Raw genomic sequence first — 18,800 nt, forward strand, 5'->3', positions numbered from 1 at the left:
TTTCTATAGTTATATTTATCTTAGATCGACACTATAAAAAGTTAACGGATCAATTTTTTTAATAACGCGATACGTGTCTTGGACTGATATCGTAACGTCCGCTCATGAATCCCTTGAAAAGTGAGGTCGTCACCTTAATCTGAAAACGAGTGAATCATGAGAAGTTATTCAACTTTAGCAGAATAATCTTTCTAAATAAAATACCTCCTATATGACAATAAAAGGTAAAGTTATCACTATCCTTCTAACACAGTCACATATATTGTGAAAGGGATATATCACACTGAATTATATATATATATATTTTTAGTAGGCATCAGGTCTCCTATTTATGTTGATTAATTATGAGGTAATCAATTTGAGCTTACAGTAATTTTTTATTGGCTATAAGGATAAATTAGAAAGTACTCGTAATGAACGACTTATCAATCTAACATTTTTAGATTCATCGTTCATTAAAAAATTTATCTGTTAATTCATTGTTTGGTATACCATTGTCCTAAGTAAAACTAATAATAAAAAACCTCTTATCTCGTTAATTTAATCCTATCTGAAATTGAAGAAGATGACGTACTAGGTAAGTGGCGTCAAGGTTGACCACGAGAAAACTCTGAGTAGGAGGGATATGGTATCGTAATCGAGCCTGCGTATCAAAAAGAAGAGTTAGAAGAAGACGTCAATGACCGGGCCAAGAAGGGGTCTCTGACGTAAGCATTCCGACGCTCAAGTCAGACAAAGGGCGGAGGAAGAAATGAAGAACAAAGCTGATGAATAGTGAATTCTGATAACCAAACTTACATACACCTATAAGTGGAGACCCTTTATGTACTATTGTTTTCTCTCTTGTACAAATATCAATACATTTTTAAAATAGGACCAACCAATTTGATATACCACAATCTTTTTCTATAGACCCACAATGTTTGTGCTTTGCAGAGTGGAAGCTTCTATTGTACAGATTACCCAAGACATACTAGCTTGATTCTCTGATAATGATTATACAAAACTCCAAAAATGAATATTAGGTTGTTGGACTAATGTGTCATTAATACGTTTTGATGATAGATCAATCGAGTTCTCTCTAATATTCAGTTAATCTCGTTCTCGAACAAGATTATATCGGCTAAGGAATGATGATCATCTCAAGCACTCAACATCCACTCGAATAAAGAGTTGAGCCGAGTCGTTAGTATAGTATATTCAGTCAAACTAAGGTAACTTAGTTCTGAATTGAAGTAGGATGATTCAAAATTCTATCAAATCAGGAGGACTCAAGACCGATGAACTAAATTATTCAATCAAGTCACGTGACCATACTAGCTCCAAATATTAACTTCTCTCTCATCTTGACCTGTCTTATCAATCAATTTCCTTAACTTCAACCCTAATTTTAAGGATCATTCCTGATTCGTCATATCATCATGGTTAATTAATCCAGTCGTGCACGACTCAAATTGCCATCGGACATTAAAACGTTTGGCCGCGACGCGAAACTAATAATAATAAATGCCAAGGGAGGAATCCGTTGCATGGTGTCCACGTATCGCCGCCGAAATGGAGAGGCGACAAATAGAGAAGTAACAGCCGTTACAAGTGGGAGATGTAACTTTTTGCCGCCTGATTCACCTGTTTTCCGTGGGTCACACTCAGGCTGTAATTATATTTGTATATCTAAATAATTATTAATTATCTCGTTAAAAGAAGTATTTTTTTAGTTCTATAATCAAAATTAAGCCATGATTTGTTCATTCAGATCAGAGGTGTAAACCGATCAAATCGGTCCGTGAGCTTTTTAACTGATTAAAAAAATATTCAATTAATATTTAAAATTATTAAATTCAAACCAAAATTAAACATATTTAAATATTTTTTAAATTAAATTTAAACTTATACTATTTAATTCAATTGTTCACGAATTCACTTGAATCGAATTCAAATTATAATTCAAATATGTTCAAATCGAGGTTCAAACAATTCAAATGGAATTTGAATTTTATTTTAAATCGAACTCAAATTAAATATCAATATTCTTATTATTCACTCAAATTTTAGATGATGCTATTATTAGGCAAATATTAAAAAAAACACGGTTCCTTCTAAAAAAATAATAATAAAAAAGACACCTCTTGTATTTTTTTATTAAAAATATTATTATTTCAACATTATTGTACCAAATGAGAAGTAGTTATTACAATTTTAAAAAAATAATGTACTACAGTCAAATATATACAGCCCATTAATTGAAACGGACCGGCCCACGTAAAGAGCAACCCAAAACACGGGTATTTTTTTTTTAAAAATGCCCCATGGTTTAACAATTGTTTAAGCTATTTTAGGGTTCTGTTTACTGTAATGGGATGGAATGGAGGAGAGAGGAGGGGAGAGGGAGGAACTCCACCTACAGTCTGCCACCTATTCGGGTGGGGGGTTTCGCCTTATTTTTTTGCAGCCTATTCGGGTGGGGGCGAAAAGATCGACGTTATCCTCGACGCCGCCGCGGCCGCCGTCATCGCCGCACGCCAGCGCCGCCCAAGACGCGAGCCCTCTGCCGTTCGCCGCGCGCGAGCTTCGGCAAAGGGGCCTCGTCGACGATCAGCGGACACGCAACTCTGAAGTTCGCGAGGAACGGATAAACTGGTAAGTTAACTTCTCCAAGCAAGGGGACTGCTGCCCTTCTCGAGCCCTGCTCTCTGTGGCTTCGCCCGGCCTGGCCGCGCCACCGAGGTGTAATGCTCCTTCCCCGGCGGCGGCTCTTGAAGTCGTCAGCCCCCTGCCCGATTCGGCCGCCGGGGAGGTGGTGTCTACATCGATTGTCTCGCCGAAGGAATGCGCCAGTTCTCTAGGCCCTAGCTCTTCCCTCCCTCCCCTCATCCAGGTATTTAGTTTCAAAGCTCCTTCTGATATCTCTGCCGCACTTTACTTTTGCCTGATCAATAGTTGAATGCGGTAATTTGGCTGGTTAATCTTGTCGTTTCATGTTATTATGATACTGACAGGGTACTAAGAAACACATTCCATAATACGTGTGTTTAATACTCCTGATTGCTAACTTGGACGATCTGAATGTTTGGAACTTTTCAATTTTGGAATTTGAATGCTACCATAGATCATTCCTCACCAGTTTAATATTCATTAGTGAAGATTGATTAGCCTTGAAATTAAGGACCTGCTTTGTAGGAAAGAAACAGGAATAAGGGAAGAGAAAAGAAAGAAAATCTATGTCGAGATAGGTAGGGAAATTTTTGTTCTTTAGTTCAGACAGATAAGAGAAGGGCATTTGTTTCTTTATAGACCGTGAAATCTTTCTTTCTGGAATTGAGATTTATTGAGATAGAGAAGATAGGTTTGGCCAATGTTAGACATTTAAAATTTATGTTGTTTTTCTATGTTGTTCTAATCAAGCAAAGAAATTTATGTAATACACTCCAGTAAGGAAAGAGAACATGTTTTTTGCTCTTTTATTTTTGTTTCTTTGTCTTCATTTTTTTGTCCATCTTCTTTTTCTTCCCTTCTACTATTTCTATCATACAAAACGTTGTATTCGATGCAAGGCATGCTATCTAAATCTAAGAAAGCAACAACAACAACAACAACAATAACCAAGCCTTTTCCCACTAGGTGGGGTCAGCTGTATGAATCTTTTTACGCCATTGAGCTCTATCTCCTATTATATCATCATCTATATTTAAATAAATTTTATCTTGTTTTATTGTTGCTAACCAAGTCTTTTTTGGTCTTCCTCTTCCTCATTTGATATGCATGTTTATCATAGTTTCACATCGCCTAACTGGAGCATTTATTGGTCGTCTAAGTACATGCTCATTCATCTTAACGTGTCTCTGAGTTTTTCCTCAATAGATGCAACTCCGACTTTCTCTCTAACGCTCTCATTTCTTATTTTGTCCATCTTCGTACGTCCACACATCCACCTTAACATTCTCATCTCTCCAACTCTCATCTTCTGCTCATGTGCTTAAGTCATAGCCAAACATTTAACTCCGTATAATATAGCAAGTCTAATTATGATTTTTAAACTTTCATTTAAGTTTTAGAGGTACTTTATTGTCACATAAAATACTCGACGCTATCCTCTATTTTAACCGTTATGCTTGTATTATATGTAAGATATCTCTCTCAATCCCTCCATCATTTTACAAAAATAATCCTAAATATTTAAAGTTCTAAGTTCCAGACGACTCGTCATCTCCTATATTAACAATTGCCTCATTACATCTAATATTGCTAAACTTAAATTTCATATATTCTGTCTTTATTCTACTAATCCTAAAATATTTTCCTTCTAGTGTTTCCTACCAAGATTCTAGTTTAACATTTACTCCTTCACGTGTTTCATCTATCAAAATAATATCATATATAAACAACATACACTACGATATTGTGTCTTGAATGTGTGCAGTGAGTTCGTCCATAATTAGTGTATAAAGATAGGGACTTAGAGATGATCCTTGATGTAACCCTATCTTTATCGAAAATGCTTCTGAAGTCTTTACTCCGATCGTTACATCCTCATACATATCCTTAATTAGTTCAATATACGTTACGCTAACACCTCTCTTTTCTAAAATTCGCCATATAATTTCTCTGGGACTCTATCATACGCTTTTCTAAGTCAATGAATACCACGTGTAGATCTTGTTGCCCCCGATATTTTTCAATTAATTGTCTAAGAAGATGTACCTTCTATGCATGAACCCAAATTGATTTTCCACCACGGTCTCCTTCCTTAATCTTTTTCTATTACTTTTCCCAAAGTTTCATAGATAACTCATTAGTTTAATACCCCTATAGCCTATCATTTTGTACGCCTCCCTTATTTTCTTATATAAAGGATGGATCACACATTTTTTTAGTTTTCAATATCAGGTTAAATAACTTTGTGAGTCATTCAATACCTTGTTTTCCAAGACACTTCTATACCTCTATCGGAATATCATCTGGTTCAACTGATTTTCCATTTTGCATCTCATTTAAAGTTTGTTTTACTTCTAAAGTTTGAATTCTACGATAAAAATTTAAATTTTCACGCTCATTCGACCTAATTAAATTACCCAAGTTAAGTTGGTCTTCTAAACCTTCATTAAAAAGTTGATGAAAATACCTCTTCCACCACTCTTTTATTTCCTTATCATTTACTAGTACTCTATTGTATTCATCTTTAATACTTTTTATTTGGATAAGATCTCTCGTCTTCCTCTCTTTCACTTCAACTATTTTGTAAATGTCTCTTTCCTCCTTTTTTAATCTAATTTTCAATTTAAGTTTTCAAAAGTTTCATTCTTAGTTTTATTTACTATTTTCTTGACTACTGTATATTTTTTTAAAAGTTTTTCTCGTTCTTACAAATATTTAATTCTCGTTTTCCTTCACTTTCTCTTGTACTTTCTCATTCCACTACCAAGATTTTTTACCTGGTGGTGCACGTTCCTTTGACTAGTACACTCTTGACTATTATTTTTAACTTTGATATTATCTTATCCCATGTCATATTCGAGTTGTCATATATTTCTTTTAATACTTACTCCTACTCTGTCGTTAAATGTATGTTGCTTCTCATCCTTTAACTTCCACCACTTAATTCTAGAAGTCGTGTATATCTTTCTTCTATTGATACTATGCTTGAGGTGTATATTCAACACTAGTTAAATTTTCTCCAAGAATGACTTTGTAATCTTTACAAATCTTTCTATCATTCTTCCTAACCATAAGAAAGTCAATTTGCGATTTATTATTCCCACTTTTGAATGTGACTAAGTGTTCTTCTCTTTTTTTAAAAAACGTATTAGCTAATATAAGGTCATATGCTATCGCAAAATCTAATATAGTTTTCCCTTCCTCATTCCTCGTTCCAAACCCATAACTCCCATGTACTCTCTCATATTCCTCATTTTTCACTCCGACATGCCCATTTAGATCACCTCCTATTAAAATTCTTTCATTTGGTGAAATATTTTGTAATATTTCATCTAAGTCCTCCCAAAACCTTGATTTGGTAGCTTTATCTAATCCTACTTGTGGTGCATATACGCTAACTATGTTCATAGTTTCTTTCGTCACTAATATCTTAAGGGATATAATTCTATCCCCTTTTCTAACTACTCCTACAACTTCATCCTTTAACAAACTATTTACAATAATACCCACTCCATTTCTTACTTTACTCTTTCCAGTGTACCATAACTTAAAACCCGAGTTCTCTATCATCTTTGCCTTCTCACCTGTCCATTTTGTCTCTTGTACACACAAAATATTAATTTTTCTCCTAATCATCATATCTACTACCTCCATTAATTTACCAGTGAGAGTTCCTATGTTCCATGTTCCAAATCTTAGATTATTAGTTTTCCTATCATATTTGTTCTTATCAAACCTATGGTGTGAGAACTCTTGCCTATTTAACAGTACACCTAAGTTCTCATGGAGATGTAGCGGTCCTTGTTGAGACGTTACAGTCGGACCCTGTAACGCGAACTCTTGCATATTTATCACTACACCCGAGTTCTGGAGATGTAGCGGTTCTTGCCGAGACGTTACAGTCGGACCCTGCAACGCGTTCCTTCCGGTGAACAACCTAGCATTAGCATAATAGTTTAATGGATTCATTCATGAAATATTTGCCATAGTTTGACGCTGGCTGGCAACCCAACGCAACCCTCCTCCTTTATTCGGGCTTGGGACCGGCCATGACTGGTCATCATGGGCGGAGTTTAAATCTAAGAAAGCAATCCAATGAAAATAAGAACATAAATTCTTGTTAGTTTTTATTGCCTTCATAAATCCTTACTGATCCGGTGATAAGGACGGGTGATCCTCGTCAGCAAAGGATCAACGACACGAGGAGGTCAAAGGTCAAGATAGTCGACCCGAAGACTGGCTGATCGGTCGAAGCGACCCGAAGACTGGCCGACCGGCCAGGAGTTCTCCGAACTGAATGGAGCACAACCTGACTAGGGGTCGGGTTTCTGATGCTCACGATAAAAAGATTCAAGGGTCGAACGGGGGCATCGTTCGGCAAGGCAACACGTGTGCGAGCATACGATCGCTGCAGAGTGAGATGAGTGCCGAGCGCCATCCGCCGCCGTGAATGCATAAGGAACGCAAGAGGACAAAAGAGAGGCAATATCATCTCGAGACGCCGCCGCCAAACAAGAAAGTCAGCACGAATCGTGGAAGCTTCCACCGCCGATCCGATACGGACGATTGTAGAACGACGCCAAGCACTTTTCGACACGGGCTTGTTAAGGTATGTTTGGGAAGCACGCCCGGTCCTATATAAAGACCCCGCACGTCGACGAAGGTACGCGCAACTATTCAGAGCCACGCTACCGCCTCGCTCGACTTGGCGGAGGCCGCCGCCGAGGAACCCCTCCCGTGCAGGATCGCGAGAGCCACACCACCAATGAAGATACAGCGGCCGGACAGATCAACCGGAACGCACCAATCCGAGCCAAGAAGACGGAAGAAGCCGGACGTCAACGACATCAGCTTCGGGTGGCAGAGCGCCACACGAACACCGACAAGAGCAGCCTCTCAAAAGACAACGGTGCCCCACTCGCCCAATACCTTTCATCTGCCTGGACGCCCTGAGGTGGCGCAGCAATCAAGACAAGGGATCCTCATCGACGAGGCACCCATCCGAGACGTTAAGAGGAAAGGCGCCCGAGCGGACACAATCAGGAGGCCATTCTCCGCGATCCACCGCCGAGGCATTACCGCTATCGGGAGTACAACGAACAACCAACGATCACCGGTAATTCGATCAAGACATATGGTGTAAACGCCGAGTGTTCCTCACAACGCTTCGGGACGGTGGTTTCAAGACGACAACCTTCAAGGAATTCTGACGGCGTTCATCATTTCACGAAGACAAGCGTTAGCCGTCAAGCGCGAGGGAGCCACCGTTTCAACCAGTGGCTACGGCCATTCCAACGGAAACAATGGTGAACGCTCACGCAAGGGCTCGGCGGTGATTTCTTTCGATCGCTCCTAAGTCATGATACAACGAATACATCAATAAAGCCGAGCGCATCTCGGCCGCCCGACCGTCCAACAAGTCGCCGATCGCCCAAAGGAAGGTATGGACCAATGCCACTCGCGATGAGCCTCCCACCCATCGCTTCTTCCCGCACCGAGGAGTCGCCTTCACCATACTCCAGATCGACAACGGAGCCCCACGCAGAGGATGTAAAGGCGATCCCCGAGCAACATCACCACCAGAACACGGAGCCCACCATCGAGCGTCGATTCAGCTCGGGAGGAGGAGAACAAGGGCAACGCGCTCTGGGAGAGATCAACATCATCGCCGGACACCCACGTTCAGCATTTGAAGATCCACGCGGTCGGATGCAGCCAGAAAGGGCGAGCGGACCCGAGATCGCCGGCCTGTGGACCTTCAAGGAGTCAAGTACCCACGACGCCGATCATCCGAGCGGAATAGATTACACTATTCACCGATTTTCATCGACAGGCGATTCGGTCAATATAATTTTCAAGAAGGCCTTCGACCAATTACAAATCGATCGAGCCGAACCATCTGCACGACGGCCCCCTATACGGATTCACGGAATGAGTCCCGCCACGGCCAGTCCGGCTATCTCTGGGCTAAGAGTCAGAAGGACAAGGACCACCACCTTCATCACGGTCGACGCCTCAGATATAACGTTATCTGGGCGAGGCCTCAACGAGTTCCGGTCCTCCACCTTCCGCCAAGATCAAATTTCGGTGGAGGATCAGTAGGAGGTGCGGGAGACCGGATGGCCGTCAAGACGCTACGTGGAGATGGTCCGGCCGAGTCAAAGTCCGCCGGAAGTGCGAGTCGAGGTACACGCCATTATCGAAAAGCCACCTTCTTTAGTCTATGAAGAAAAGAGGAGGTGCAGACGACCCATCCCGACCGAGGCCACCACGTCCGATCCTGGAGGAGAGGAAAAGGTGATCAAATGCCTCAGTGACGTCTTCGCTGGTCGACCCACAGGGTCTCGCCAAGCATGAAAAGACGCTCGCCCTTGAAGCAAAGGAAGAGAGACTTGGGCATGAGTAACGCAATCATCCGGCGGAGATAAAAGCTCGGAGGCCGCCATATAAGGAAGTACAATTCGAGTGACTGCAAACGTGGTCCCGGTCTCCAAGCCGGCAACAAGTGGAGAGTCTCGACTTCGGAAATAAACAAGGCGTGCAAGGACTCTATCCTCTTCCCGGATCGATCGTGGACTCCACGGTGCGAGCTAATACGCACGCTGGATGCCTACAAGGCTACCATCATGCCGCGAGAAGACCAAGAGAAGGTCACCTTCACACGGCCACTTATTGCTACAATGTAATGCCGTTCGGATTCAAGAACGCGGAGCCACCTACCGCGTTTGATGAACAAGGTCTTGAGAGCAGATCGGACGATTGAGGTATACGACGACATACTTATCAAGTCCTTCGGCGGCCAACCTCTACGCGGATACGGAGGAGACTTTCCAAACGTTAAGAAGGTATGACATCAAACTTAACCCAGAAGTGCTGTTTGGGGCAAGAGGCGGACGCTTGGTTATATTGTGACCAGGCATGAGGCGAACCCAAGATAAAGTGCAGACACGCCCCGGGAATCTCCGAGAAGTCTCACCGGCCGGATAAGGTCGCCAAGGTTCATCTCTAAGACCGCCGACCGGAGCTTGCGTTTTTAAGATACTCGTAAAGCTGCCAAGTTTGACGAGGAGTGCGATCGGGCGTTCGAGGAATTAAAGACTTACCTGAATTCTTTACAAAACCAGTAGGTGAACCGCATTTATTTATCATCGGGTCAAGATTAGTGAGGCCGGCGAGGAGTGTATTTTTAAGCCATATCTTAAAGGATGCCGAGTCTCGCTATATCGGTCTCGACCTTACTTTCTGGCGCACACAATTATTGTGATGACGAACAACCCGCTAGCAAGGGTACTCCTGAACCCCGAAGCATCCGGACGGCTTATCAAGTGGACGACGGAGTTAAGCGAGTTTGATATCCAATACCAACCCTGCTCTGCGATCAAAGCACAATCCTTGGCGGATTTCGTGACAGAGGTACAAAAACCCGGGCCCGAAGCTACATGGAAAGTATATGTGGATGGATCATCTACTCGGCTCGGGAGCGGAATGGGGATAGTACTACTTTCGCCTCAGGGAGAGCGGATGCATCTATCCGTCCGGCTGGACTATCGAGCAATAAATAATGAGGCAGAATATGAAGCCTTCATAGCCGGATTGCAAGCCGCGCGGCATGTTGGAGCCAGTCGAGTAGTGATCCACTCGGATTCACAGCTTGCTGCTCAGCAACTCATGGGTGCTTTTGAAATAAACAATGTCAGACTCAGATTGTACGCGGAGGCCTTTGAGAAACTCAAGGCCGGCTTCACCGAGGTGGTAGTCCAGAAGATACCCCGAGCAGAGAACCATGCGGCAGACGAGTTAGCTAAACTCGCAAGCTCAATATCGCCAGTTGTCATCCAGCCACCCGTCGAGCAAATATGTTTAGTGGCACACGTGGATCGGATGGACGGCCTCACATTCCCGAACGATTGGAGAGCAACCATCACGGAGTTTTTGCGCTCGGGTGCCACGCCCTCCAATCAGGACGAAGCTCAGCTATTAAGAAGGAGAGCCGGCCGGTTCACGCTCATCAGGGAGTAACTTTGCAAAAAGGCGTTCTCCCGACCTCTGCTGAAGTGCGTCAACTCGGAAAACGCCGAGTACATTCTCCAGGAGGTACATCAAGGGTCATGCGGGGGCCATCCGGGCGGCCGATCTTTGGCTAGGAAGATCCTGCTGGCCGGATACTTCTGGCCAACACTACATGCGGACGCCGCTCGGATTGTCGCCACGTGTATTTCCTGTCAGAAGTACCATAACCTCTCACATAGGCCGGCGGAAGAGATGAAAGCGTCCACAGTGTCTTGCCCGTTCGACTAGTGGGCCATGGACATCGTCGGACCCTTCCCTATGGCGACCGGGCAAAGGAAATTTCTTTTGGTGGCGGTAGATTACTTTTCCAAGTGGGTGGAGGCTGAGCCATTGGCCAAGATAACCGAGCACATGGTCAAAAAATTCATCTGACAAAACATTATCTGTCGGTTCGGCATTCCACGTCGGCTCGTGTCAGACAATGGGCGGCAGTTTGTCGGGAATCAACTCGAAGAATGGTGCAAGGAATACGGCATCGAGCAGCATTTCACGTCCGTGGCGTATCTCCAGAGCAATGGTCAAGCCGAAGTAGCTAACCGGGAGATACTCTGAATTCTTCGGGCTCGGCTCGACCACATTGGAGGGAGCTGGGTGGACGAGTTGCCGGGAGTCTTGTGGGCCATCCGCACGACCCCTAAGGAGGGAATGGGAGTCACCCCATTCCACCTGATATACGACGGCGAAGCGGTCGTCCCAGTCGAAGTTGGTGTAGAGTCCGCCCGGGTCCAGAACTACGATGAGGATAACGCCGAGCGGAGACAGCTGGAATTGGACTTGATCGACGAGGAGCGAGCCAAAGCATCCGTCCGGCTAATGGCCTACAGGTAGAGAATGAAGCAGAATTACAACCGTCGCGTGGTTCCTCGAACATTCCAAGTGGGCGACTTGGTGTGGAAGAAAGTCAAGCCGGTCGGGGACGTTGGCAAGCTGGAGGCTCCTTGGGCCGGACCGTTCAAAGTTATCGAGAAGCTCCGATCGGGAGCTTATTATTTGGAAGATGAGGATGGACGAAGGCTAGCGAGGCCGTGGAGCGCAAACCACCTCTAGCCCTATCGGGCTGGATGAAAGGTGCGCTGATGTAATATACGTTGAAATATTCTGTTCGGATGTATCACTTGGTTGCAGGAATGAAAGCTATAAGAACAAAGGCATGATCTTGGCACACGAAGCGGGTGGCAGCGCGATGCCATGACGAAGACCCCGAGCCGTTCGGCGGGGAGTATAATATCTGAACCCAAAGCTCGAAGAAGACCGTCGAGCTCCGACGTTAAACCCTAGAGTCGGACCAGCGACTATAAACCACCCGGCTTGAAGACCGTCGAGCTCCGACGTTAAACCCTAGAGTCGGACCGACGACTATAAACCACCCGTTTGAAGACCGTCGAGCTCCGACGTTAAACCCTAGAGTCGGATCGGCGACTATAAACCACCCGGCTTGAAGACCGTCGAGCGGCGACGATAAACTCTTGGGTCGGACCGGCGACTATAAATCCCCCGGTCGGAAGACTATCTGGTGTAGACAACAAGTCATACGGGCCCCGGCTCTGCGATAAAATAGTGATAATGTACTTCCGTCCGAATACATCGACGAGAAGGTACTCTGGGGCTCGGCATGTGAACCGAGCGGTCGCACGATCAAAGTACTAAAAGCACTTCGCAACCATTTAATGAAAATTCCAGTATAAGTGAGGGGGGCCGTACGAGCGGCTTAGTTATAAACATGGGAAAGGATTAACATAACGATTGTAGCTCGTGCTCTGATCGGGGGACAAAAGTATTGACAGTTAAAAAGGTTAAATAACAGGATATGAAGCCTGGCCCTTAGAGCCGGTCGGAAGAGTTACAAAAGACACCGAGAAACCCACAAACTCTCCTCACTCCAGGGGCTCGAAGATGGACTCCGGAACGAATTCCAGCAAGCTGGCCATCTCTCGGGGGGGGGATGGAGGTATCCTCTGGGAGATGACCCTTGGCCTTCAAGTATGCAATGGTCGCCCGGATAGCCTCCTCGAAGGACAAAACGAGCCGATCGCTTAATTTGTTACCGAACTCGTCCGATCGGAGATAGTTCCGTCTCAGCACTTCGAAGCGGTCGGACTCTCCTCCCTGATATTCCTTCAACGTCGCGCGGGATGAATCAAGAGATTCCTGTAGATCTTTCACATCAGCTTGCAACTTATCTTCAGTGGCCGATCGACTCTCTTTCTCAGCGGCTAGCAAGTTTGTCAATTCCGTGACGCGCTGCTCCAACACTCGAACCTCCACCTTCATCGCGTCCAAATCAGCAACAGCCCTATTTTTTCTGTTGGTGGCCACAGTGATCTGATGGTCGTGGGACTTGACTTGGTTTCAAGTCCGGCCACCCGGGTTTCCAGGCCGGAAGATTTGCGCTGCTCAGCTGCCAGCAGTCCAAACGGTTGCTGACCGCAATGTTCTCCACCCAGTGCTGCGTTCAGAGGGATAAACGTCAATAACCTGGTGAGATCATCATGATAGCGTTAAGAAACATACCCCGGTGGCTTGCTGCATGTGGCTGTCTGCCAGCTGACCAAGAGTCATCAGAGCCACGCGAGCCCTCGCGTCTTCCCACGTTTGGGCGAGCGGACCCCGGATAGTGATTTGGTGCTCAGGGGCGGCAGGCTGATTCGCCGCTAAAGGGAATTCCTCCGTAGGAAGACGGAGGACGAACTTGATCATTCGGCGCCCGCTCGGATCTGCTTGAGTAGAAACTGTTCGGCTGGAAGACTCACCGATCGGTGCGGAAGTAATGTCCGAGTGCTTGAGCTGAAGGCGGACCCAGGGCACGGAGCTAACGGGGTTGCTCCAGTCGAAGGTGCTGGCTGGTCGAGCTGGGAGGAGGTCCGATCGGAAGAAATGGTCTCATGCGCGGCAGGTAGTGGGTCGGTTGCCTCCGGGGGAGCGTCGATTGGCTTAATCACCGGCTCAACGGGCGCAATGGCGATCCGGCGACGTTTGCGAGTTATTAAGGGGGAGTCGCCGGCCGGTTGCTTAGCGTCCTCTGATGCGGGCTGCTGACCAGCCGAAGAAATAGCATCCCCGGTCGCTCCAGTGGCGGTGCCCTGAGCAGCAGACTCTCGAGCCTCAGTTGGAGCCTCTTCACTTTCGCCCTCGTGTGAGCCGACCGGCGCGATGCCTAGATCAGCCATCTCCGTTCGGATCGGGCTCAAGCCGAATACATACAACACCCCTCGTGAAGTAGTTTGTCGATATCTGAACCTCCGGCCGGCCAGTAGATTGGTTGCATGCCGAGGTTAGGCGGGTCCGGCACGGTGGTCTGCCACTTGCTACGAAAGGAAGGCAGCTCGGGAAAACGAAGGAAAAAATAATTTTCCTTCCAATGCTTGTTCGAGGTCGGCATCTTATCGAAGAAGACGAGGCCGATCCGTGACTGGAAAAGGAAAGTACCCCACTCGGATTGCTTTGGGTAGTAAAAGTTATGGAAAATTCTGGGGGTTAAGGGAATACCGTGCAGCTTAAAGAGGATTACTACGCCGCACAACAGCCTAAAAGAGTTGGGTACAAGTTAGCCGAGCGGGATGCGGAAATAATTGCAAACTTCCTGGATAAAGGAGTGTAGAGGGAAGCGCAGACCGACCACAAATTGATCGCGGAAAAATGGTCGGAAGACAATTCAAATTCGTTAAGGAAACGTCCGGCGTCAGTTTCGTCGAAACGGCTGACCATGGTCATATACCATAGGCCGGGGGAAGGACCGGAGGACTGTGAAGTGCTAGCCATCACCGGGACAATAGCAAGAAAGGAAGAGCCGAGGAAAGAAGATTGAGAGGGTTGGAGAAGAAGACGGAAACTACAGTGAACCAGTGCAAAGATCACCAAAAAAGAAGAAATCGAAAGAACGCAGAGATAGGAAGGGGCTTACTGGCAAAGTGCGAGGGAGAGGGCCGAGAGTTTGTCGGAGCACCAAGGCAAGCGGACGCTTGGAGGATGGTCGCGGAAGAAGTCGCCAAAAACGCAAAGGCAAAGGTGAGAAATGGAGGTTCAGTGTCGCCGCCTCTTAAACCCCGGTCTCGGTTCACAACAGTCGTCCGATCCAGGTCATCGAAAGAAGCGAGGACATCGGACCATCAGATTTGAACCGACGTATGTCCCATCGGAGTTTACGCCCCCACCGTACGATGACGGCGGATATGCCAAGTGGCTATCAATGATTGGACGACATTTAATGAGCGCCATTACCCGCGCGTGGGCAGCTTAATAAGGATTGGCACGAATTTCGAGGAAACCCGACGACGCCGACTGCCCCCATAATAGTAGCGTGACAAGCAACGAAAGGAGATCAAAATTACAAGGCATGACCACCAACTCGCCGATCGGCCTAAGGGACCTCCTAAAGTCGATCGGGAATACACTTTCGGAAGTGGCGAAGTGAAGGTCGTTCGACCAAATTCATAGTCCAGTCAGTCGGACTGTGTGCCTCCTTCGACTAGACTTGAAGGGGAGGCATGTGATCCGGTGATAAGGACGGGGGATCCTCGTCAGCAAAGGGTCAACGACACGAGGAGGTAAAGGTCAAGATAGTCGACCCGAAGACTGGCTGATCGGTCGAAGCGACCCGAAGGCTGGCCGACCGGCCAGGAGTTCTCCGAACCGAATGGAGCACAACCTGACTAGGGGTCGGGTTTCCGATGCTCACGATAAAAAGATTCAAGGGTCGAACGGGGGCATCGTTCGGCCGGTGCGCAAGGCAACACAGGCAGAAGCAGGCTTAGCCGAGCATATGATCGTTGCAGGAGTGAGATGAGTGCCGAGCGGCCTATCCGCTCGGCCCAGGAACAGACAAGGAACGCAAGAGGACAAAAGAGACAGGGCAATATCATCCTCGAGACGCCTCTTCCACCGTCGCATCCGGGATATGCTCGGACGATTGTAGAATGACGCCAGAAGCACTTTTCTGACACAGGCTTGTTAAGGTATGTTTGGGGAAGCGTGCACGTGACGGGAAACGTGCCCGCGCTTCTCCGGGGTCCTATATAAAGACCCCGTCGACGAAGGTATGCTCAACTATTTGTAGCCACGTTACTCTGCCTCGTTCGTTGCCTGACTTGAGCGTCGGAGGGCCGTCGCCGAGGAACCCCTCCCGGCCCGGTTTCTTTGCAGGATCGTCGGAGAGCCACACCACCAGTTGAAGATAGCAGAGCGTGCCACGTCCCCAGCGTCCGTCAACTCAGCGCTCGGACAGGATCACTTACCTTTAGTTAATAAATCCTGAATTAGAGTCTAAGAAGTGACAAAATCATCTAAATTTTTGTCTTTGCAACCAAAACAACTGCAACATAGAAATCCACATAGTTTAAAATTTTCAATTAGAATCTTTTAATCAGGACACTGTAATATGGACATAAAAGCACACAGATTGTAGCTAACTGCTGAGTCTTTTCCTCTTACATGATCAAGTTATCAACAAAGAGTTGAGTTGGCCACCCTTAGGTTTTGTGTTCTGCTATGTGTTTTGTGTGGCTTTTCTTATTTGCTATTCTTATCATTTCAAATAAACTAAAAACCTCTAAAGTGTTAATGGCGGTGGTGTAACCTCTCAGTATCCTTATCTTTTAAGGCTTGTACTAGGTGTTAACTAAAATCATTTTGTGAAAGATGATAATGGAGATAGCTACAACCCCTCTAATTGTCTGTCTTCTTTTAGTTTTTTAATGAATGTTAGTCCTACTCTATTAGGATTAATAGAAAAACTATGTTGAAGATTTTCTTTGGAGATTTGCGTCATGTATGTTTTGAAATATAGTATGCTTTTATCTTCTTCTCTACTTCTATTGGGCAAATTGATGTTTATGGTCTAAGAGAGGTTCATCCCACATCCTATTGATGAAGATATACTACAGTTGTACCTTGGGATTAAGCATGGCAAAGTACTTCACACCAAGGGTGTCTCTTGTTCATTGGGTTGTGCTTAGCATGTCTCCAAGGTCTTTTTGTATTTTCTGCATTTTTAATGTTATATTATTCTTGCTAAAACATATTCGAGGTATATTTTCGTTTTCTATTATCCTAAACATTTCTTGCTCAAATCTTTAAAGTACCAAATGCTGCCAACTTTTAGTAACAGCAAATAAGTGGGACTTAGCTGCGTTCACAAATGCTATCAATTGGTCTTAATATTTGTGTTTCAATTAAATATATTTGGAAAGGTCTTTAATCCACTTGGTATTGATTGGCATCAACGTATGTTGTGATCCAAGTACCATGTCTGCTAACACTATATGTTGTTTAATAGTCATAAATCATATATTTCAGTGTTTACATGCACTTAAAATTCATTTGAATAAGTTGAGAATCTATGCAAGTTCAGGATAGTTCATTAATGCATATATGGAATTTGATGTTAGATATCATCACTCTCTAATTTTGAGTATATTTGGAAGAGCAAATGTTCTGTTTCAGATTTCTTGAGTTTTCCTTTTTTGTCTAGAGTTCTAAAACTAAGTTTTTTTTTTTTTCCTGTGTCCAGAGTTCTAAAATTAAGCCTCTATTGAAGACTCTAGTTAGATTTGGAGACCGTGCAACCAGTGATGTTGTTGTCAGGATAAGGACCCATGAAGGTCGTGACAATTGGTTCTATTGTCACTCAGGTATTCTCATCGATAAAAGCAAGTACTTTGCGGAGCGCCTATCTGATGACTGGCCAACATGTCAGATCCTGGATTCACGATACTGTGTTGAAGTTTATTGTGAAGAATTTGAGTTTAATTCTTATGTCGTTGCCCTCCGCCTTCTTTATGCGAAAGAACCACAAACTCGGTATGGTGTAAGAAACACAATTGATATCCTTCAGGTTGCTGTTCGCCTTGGTTGTCATCAGCTTAGCCAATATTGTATTGACTATTTGGAATCTGTTCCCTGGGAAGAAGCTGACGAGGAGCAGATCTTGAAGATAATACCTCATCTTGGTTCTCAATACGAGGAGATCCTCGCACGTCTCCAGCCAGTCAATCCAATTTCAGTAATCAGTATTTTCATGTCAACTCTCCGCTTTGCTACATCATCACTTCCGCAGTCTGTGCGAGACATGAAATCCAGTGCTCAAGATCAGCTTGAGTATATGCTTACCGAGGATGATGATGCTCCCATGCTGACCTTGGATAATCAAGACATTAAATTGGCAGTGAAGAATTGTGTCAGTGATCTTCTAAGCCGATTCAATTGTCATCTAGAATCTATTTTGTATGAATCTCAAGAGATCGTTACGAAGATAAACATGGAGAATAGGTTGCAGCCCTTCCTCACTGATATCTCATGGATTTGTCAGATCTTGAATAAGATGGAAATGATGAAACATCTGGCTCACTATTGGCTGGAAGCATCTCGAAATATAGTTAAAGTCACTGAAAAAATGGACGCCGAAGCTGCTGACTTACTAGAGATCAAATTGAAAGTAATTGAAGTAACCTCTAAGGTTCTGGACTCAGTTGTATTTGGACATGTGATAGTCCCAACAGCGACGAGGCTACTCATGGTGAATGTCTGGCTGCCTTTTATGCAGAGGGCGAGGCCTTTATTTGAGCAACCCAATTCCGATCACGAAGAAGGCTCGACACTTAAAATTGACTGTGAGATCTGGCTGGGACTTGAATCGGCTTTTGTTTCTATTATTCTCACATTGCCATCTGACAACCAGGCTGAAATATTAGCGGAATGGTTGAAATCAGAGCATGCTCGATATCCTGACCTTACAGAAGCACTCGAGACATGGTGTTATCGCTCAAAGGTCGCTAAAAAGAGGCTGTCTTTGTTTGGTGCCATTGGCAATGGAAAGAGTTCTTAATGTCCACCTTAGTCACCTTCTGTAGTATTGCTCTAATACTATATTTCCCTCATCAACGCATCAAACGCTTCTGAGTCCACCTTAGTCACCTTCTGTAATGAAGTCAGATTAGTTTTGATTTTGGTGTCTAGGTGTTGAATCTAACTCCAAGTAGACATGCTTTATGACTTTTGCTTTGAAGAAATAGATCATTTTTCTTGCAAACAATAACTCTACTATGCATGCAAAGATGATCAAATGGAGCTTTAAGAAATTGATG

General features: G+C 44.9%; 1 protein-coding gene across 1 annotated transcript; it reads left to right on the plus strand.

Moving 5' to 3' along the window:
• Positions 1 to 2,641: 2,641 nt before the first annotated feature.
• Positions 2,642 to 18,745, plus strand: LOC121984688 (BTB/POZ domain-containing protein At3g05675-like; the record flags this gene model as incomplete). Its single annotated transcript, XM_042537765.1, has 2 exons — positions 2,642 to 2,875; positions 17,228 to 18,745. Coding segments are annotated over 2 exons (1,548 nt in total), but the record flags the coding sequence as incomplete, so codon positions are not given.
• Between the last annotated feature and the right edge of the window lie 55 nt (positions 18,746 to 18,800).

The sequence above is a fragment of the Zingiber officinale genome, chromosome 5B (genome assembly GCF_018446385.1).
Source record: "Zingiber officinale cultivar Zhangliang chromosome 5B, Zo_v1.1, whole genome shotgun sequence".
Classification (NCBI taxonomy): domain Eukaryota; kingdom Viridiplantae; phylum Streptophyta; class Magnoliopsida; order Zingiberales; family Zingiberaceae; genus Zingiber; species Zingiber officinale.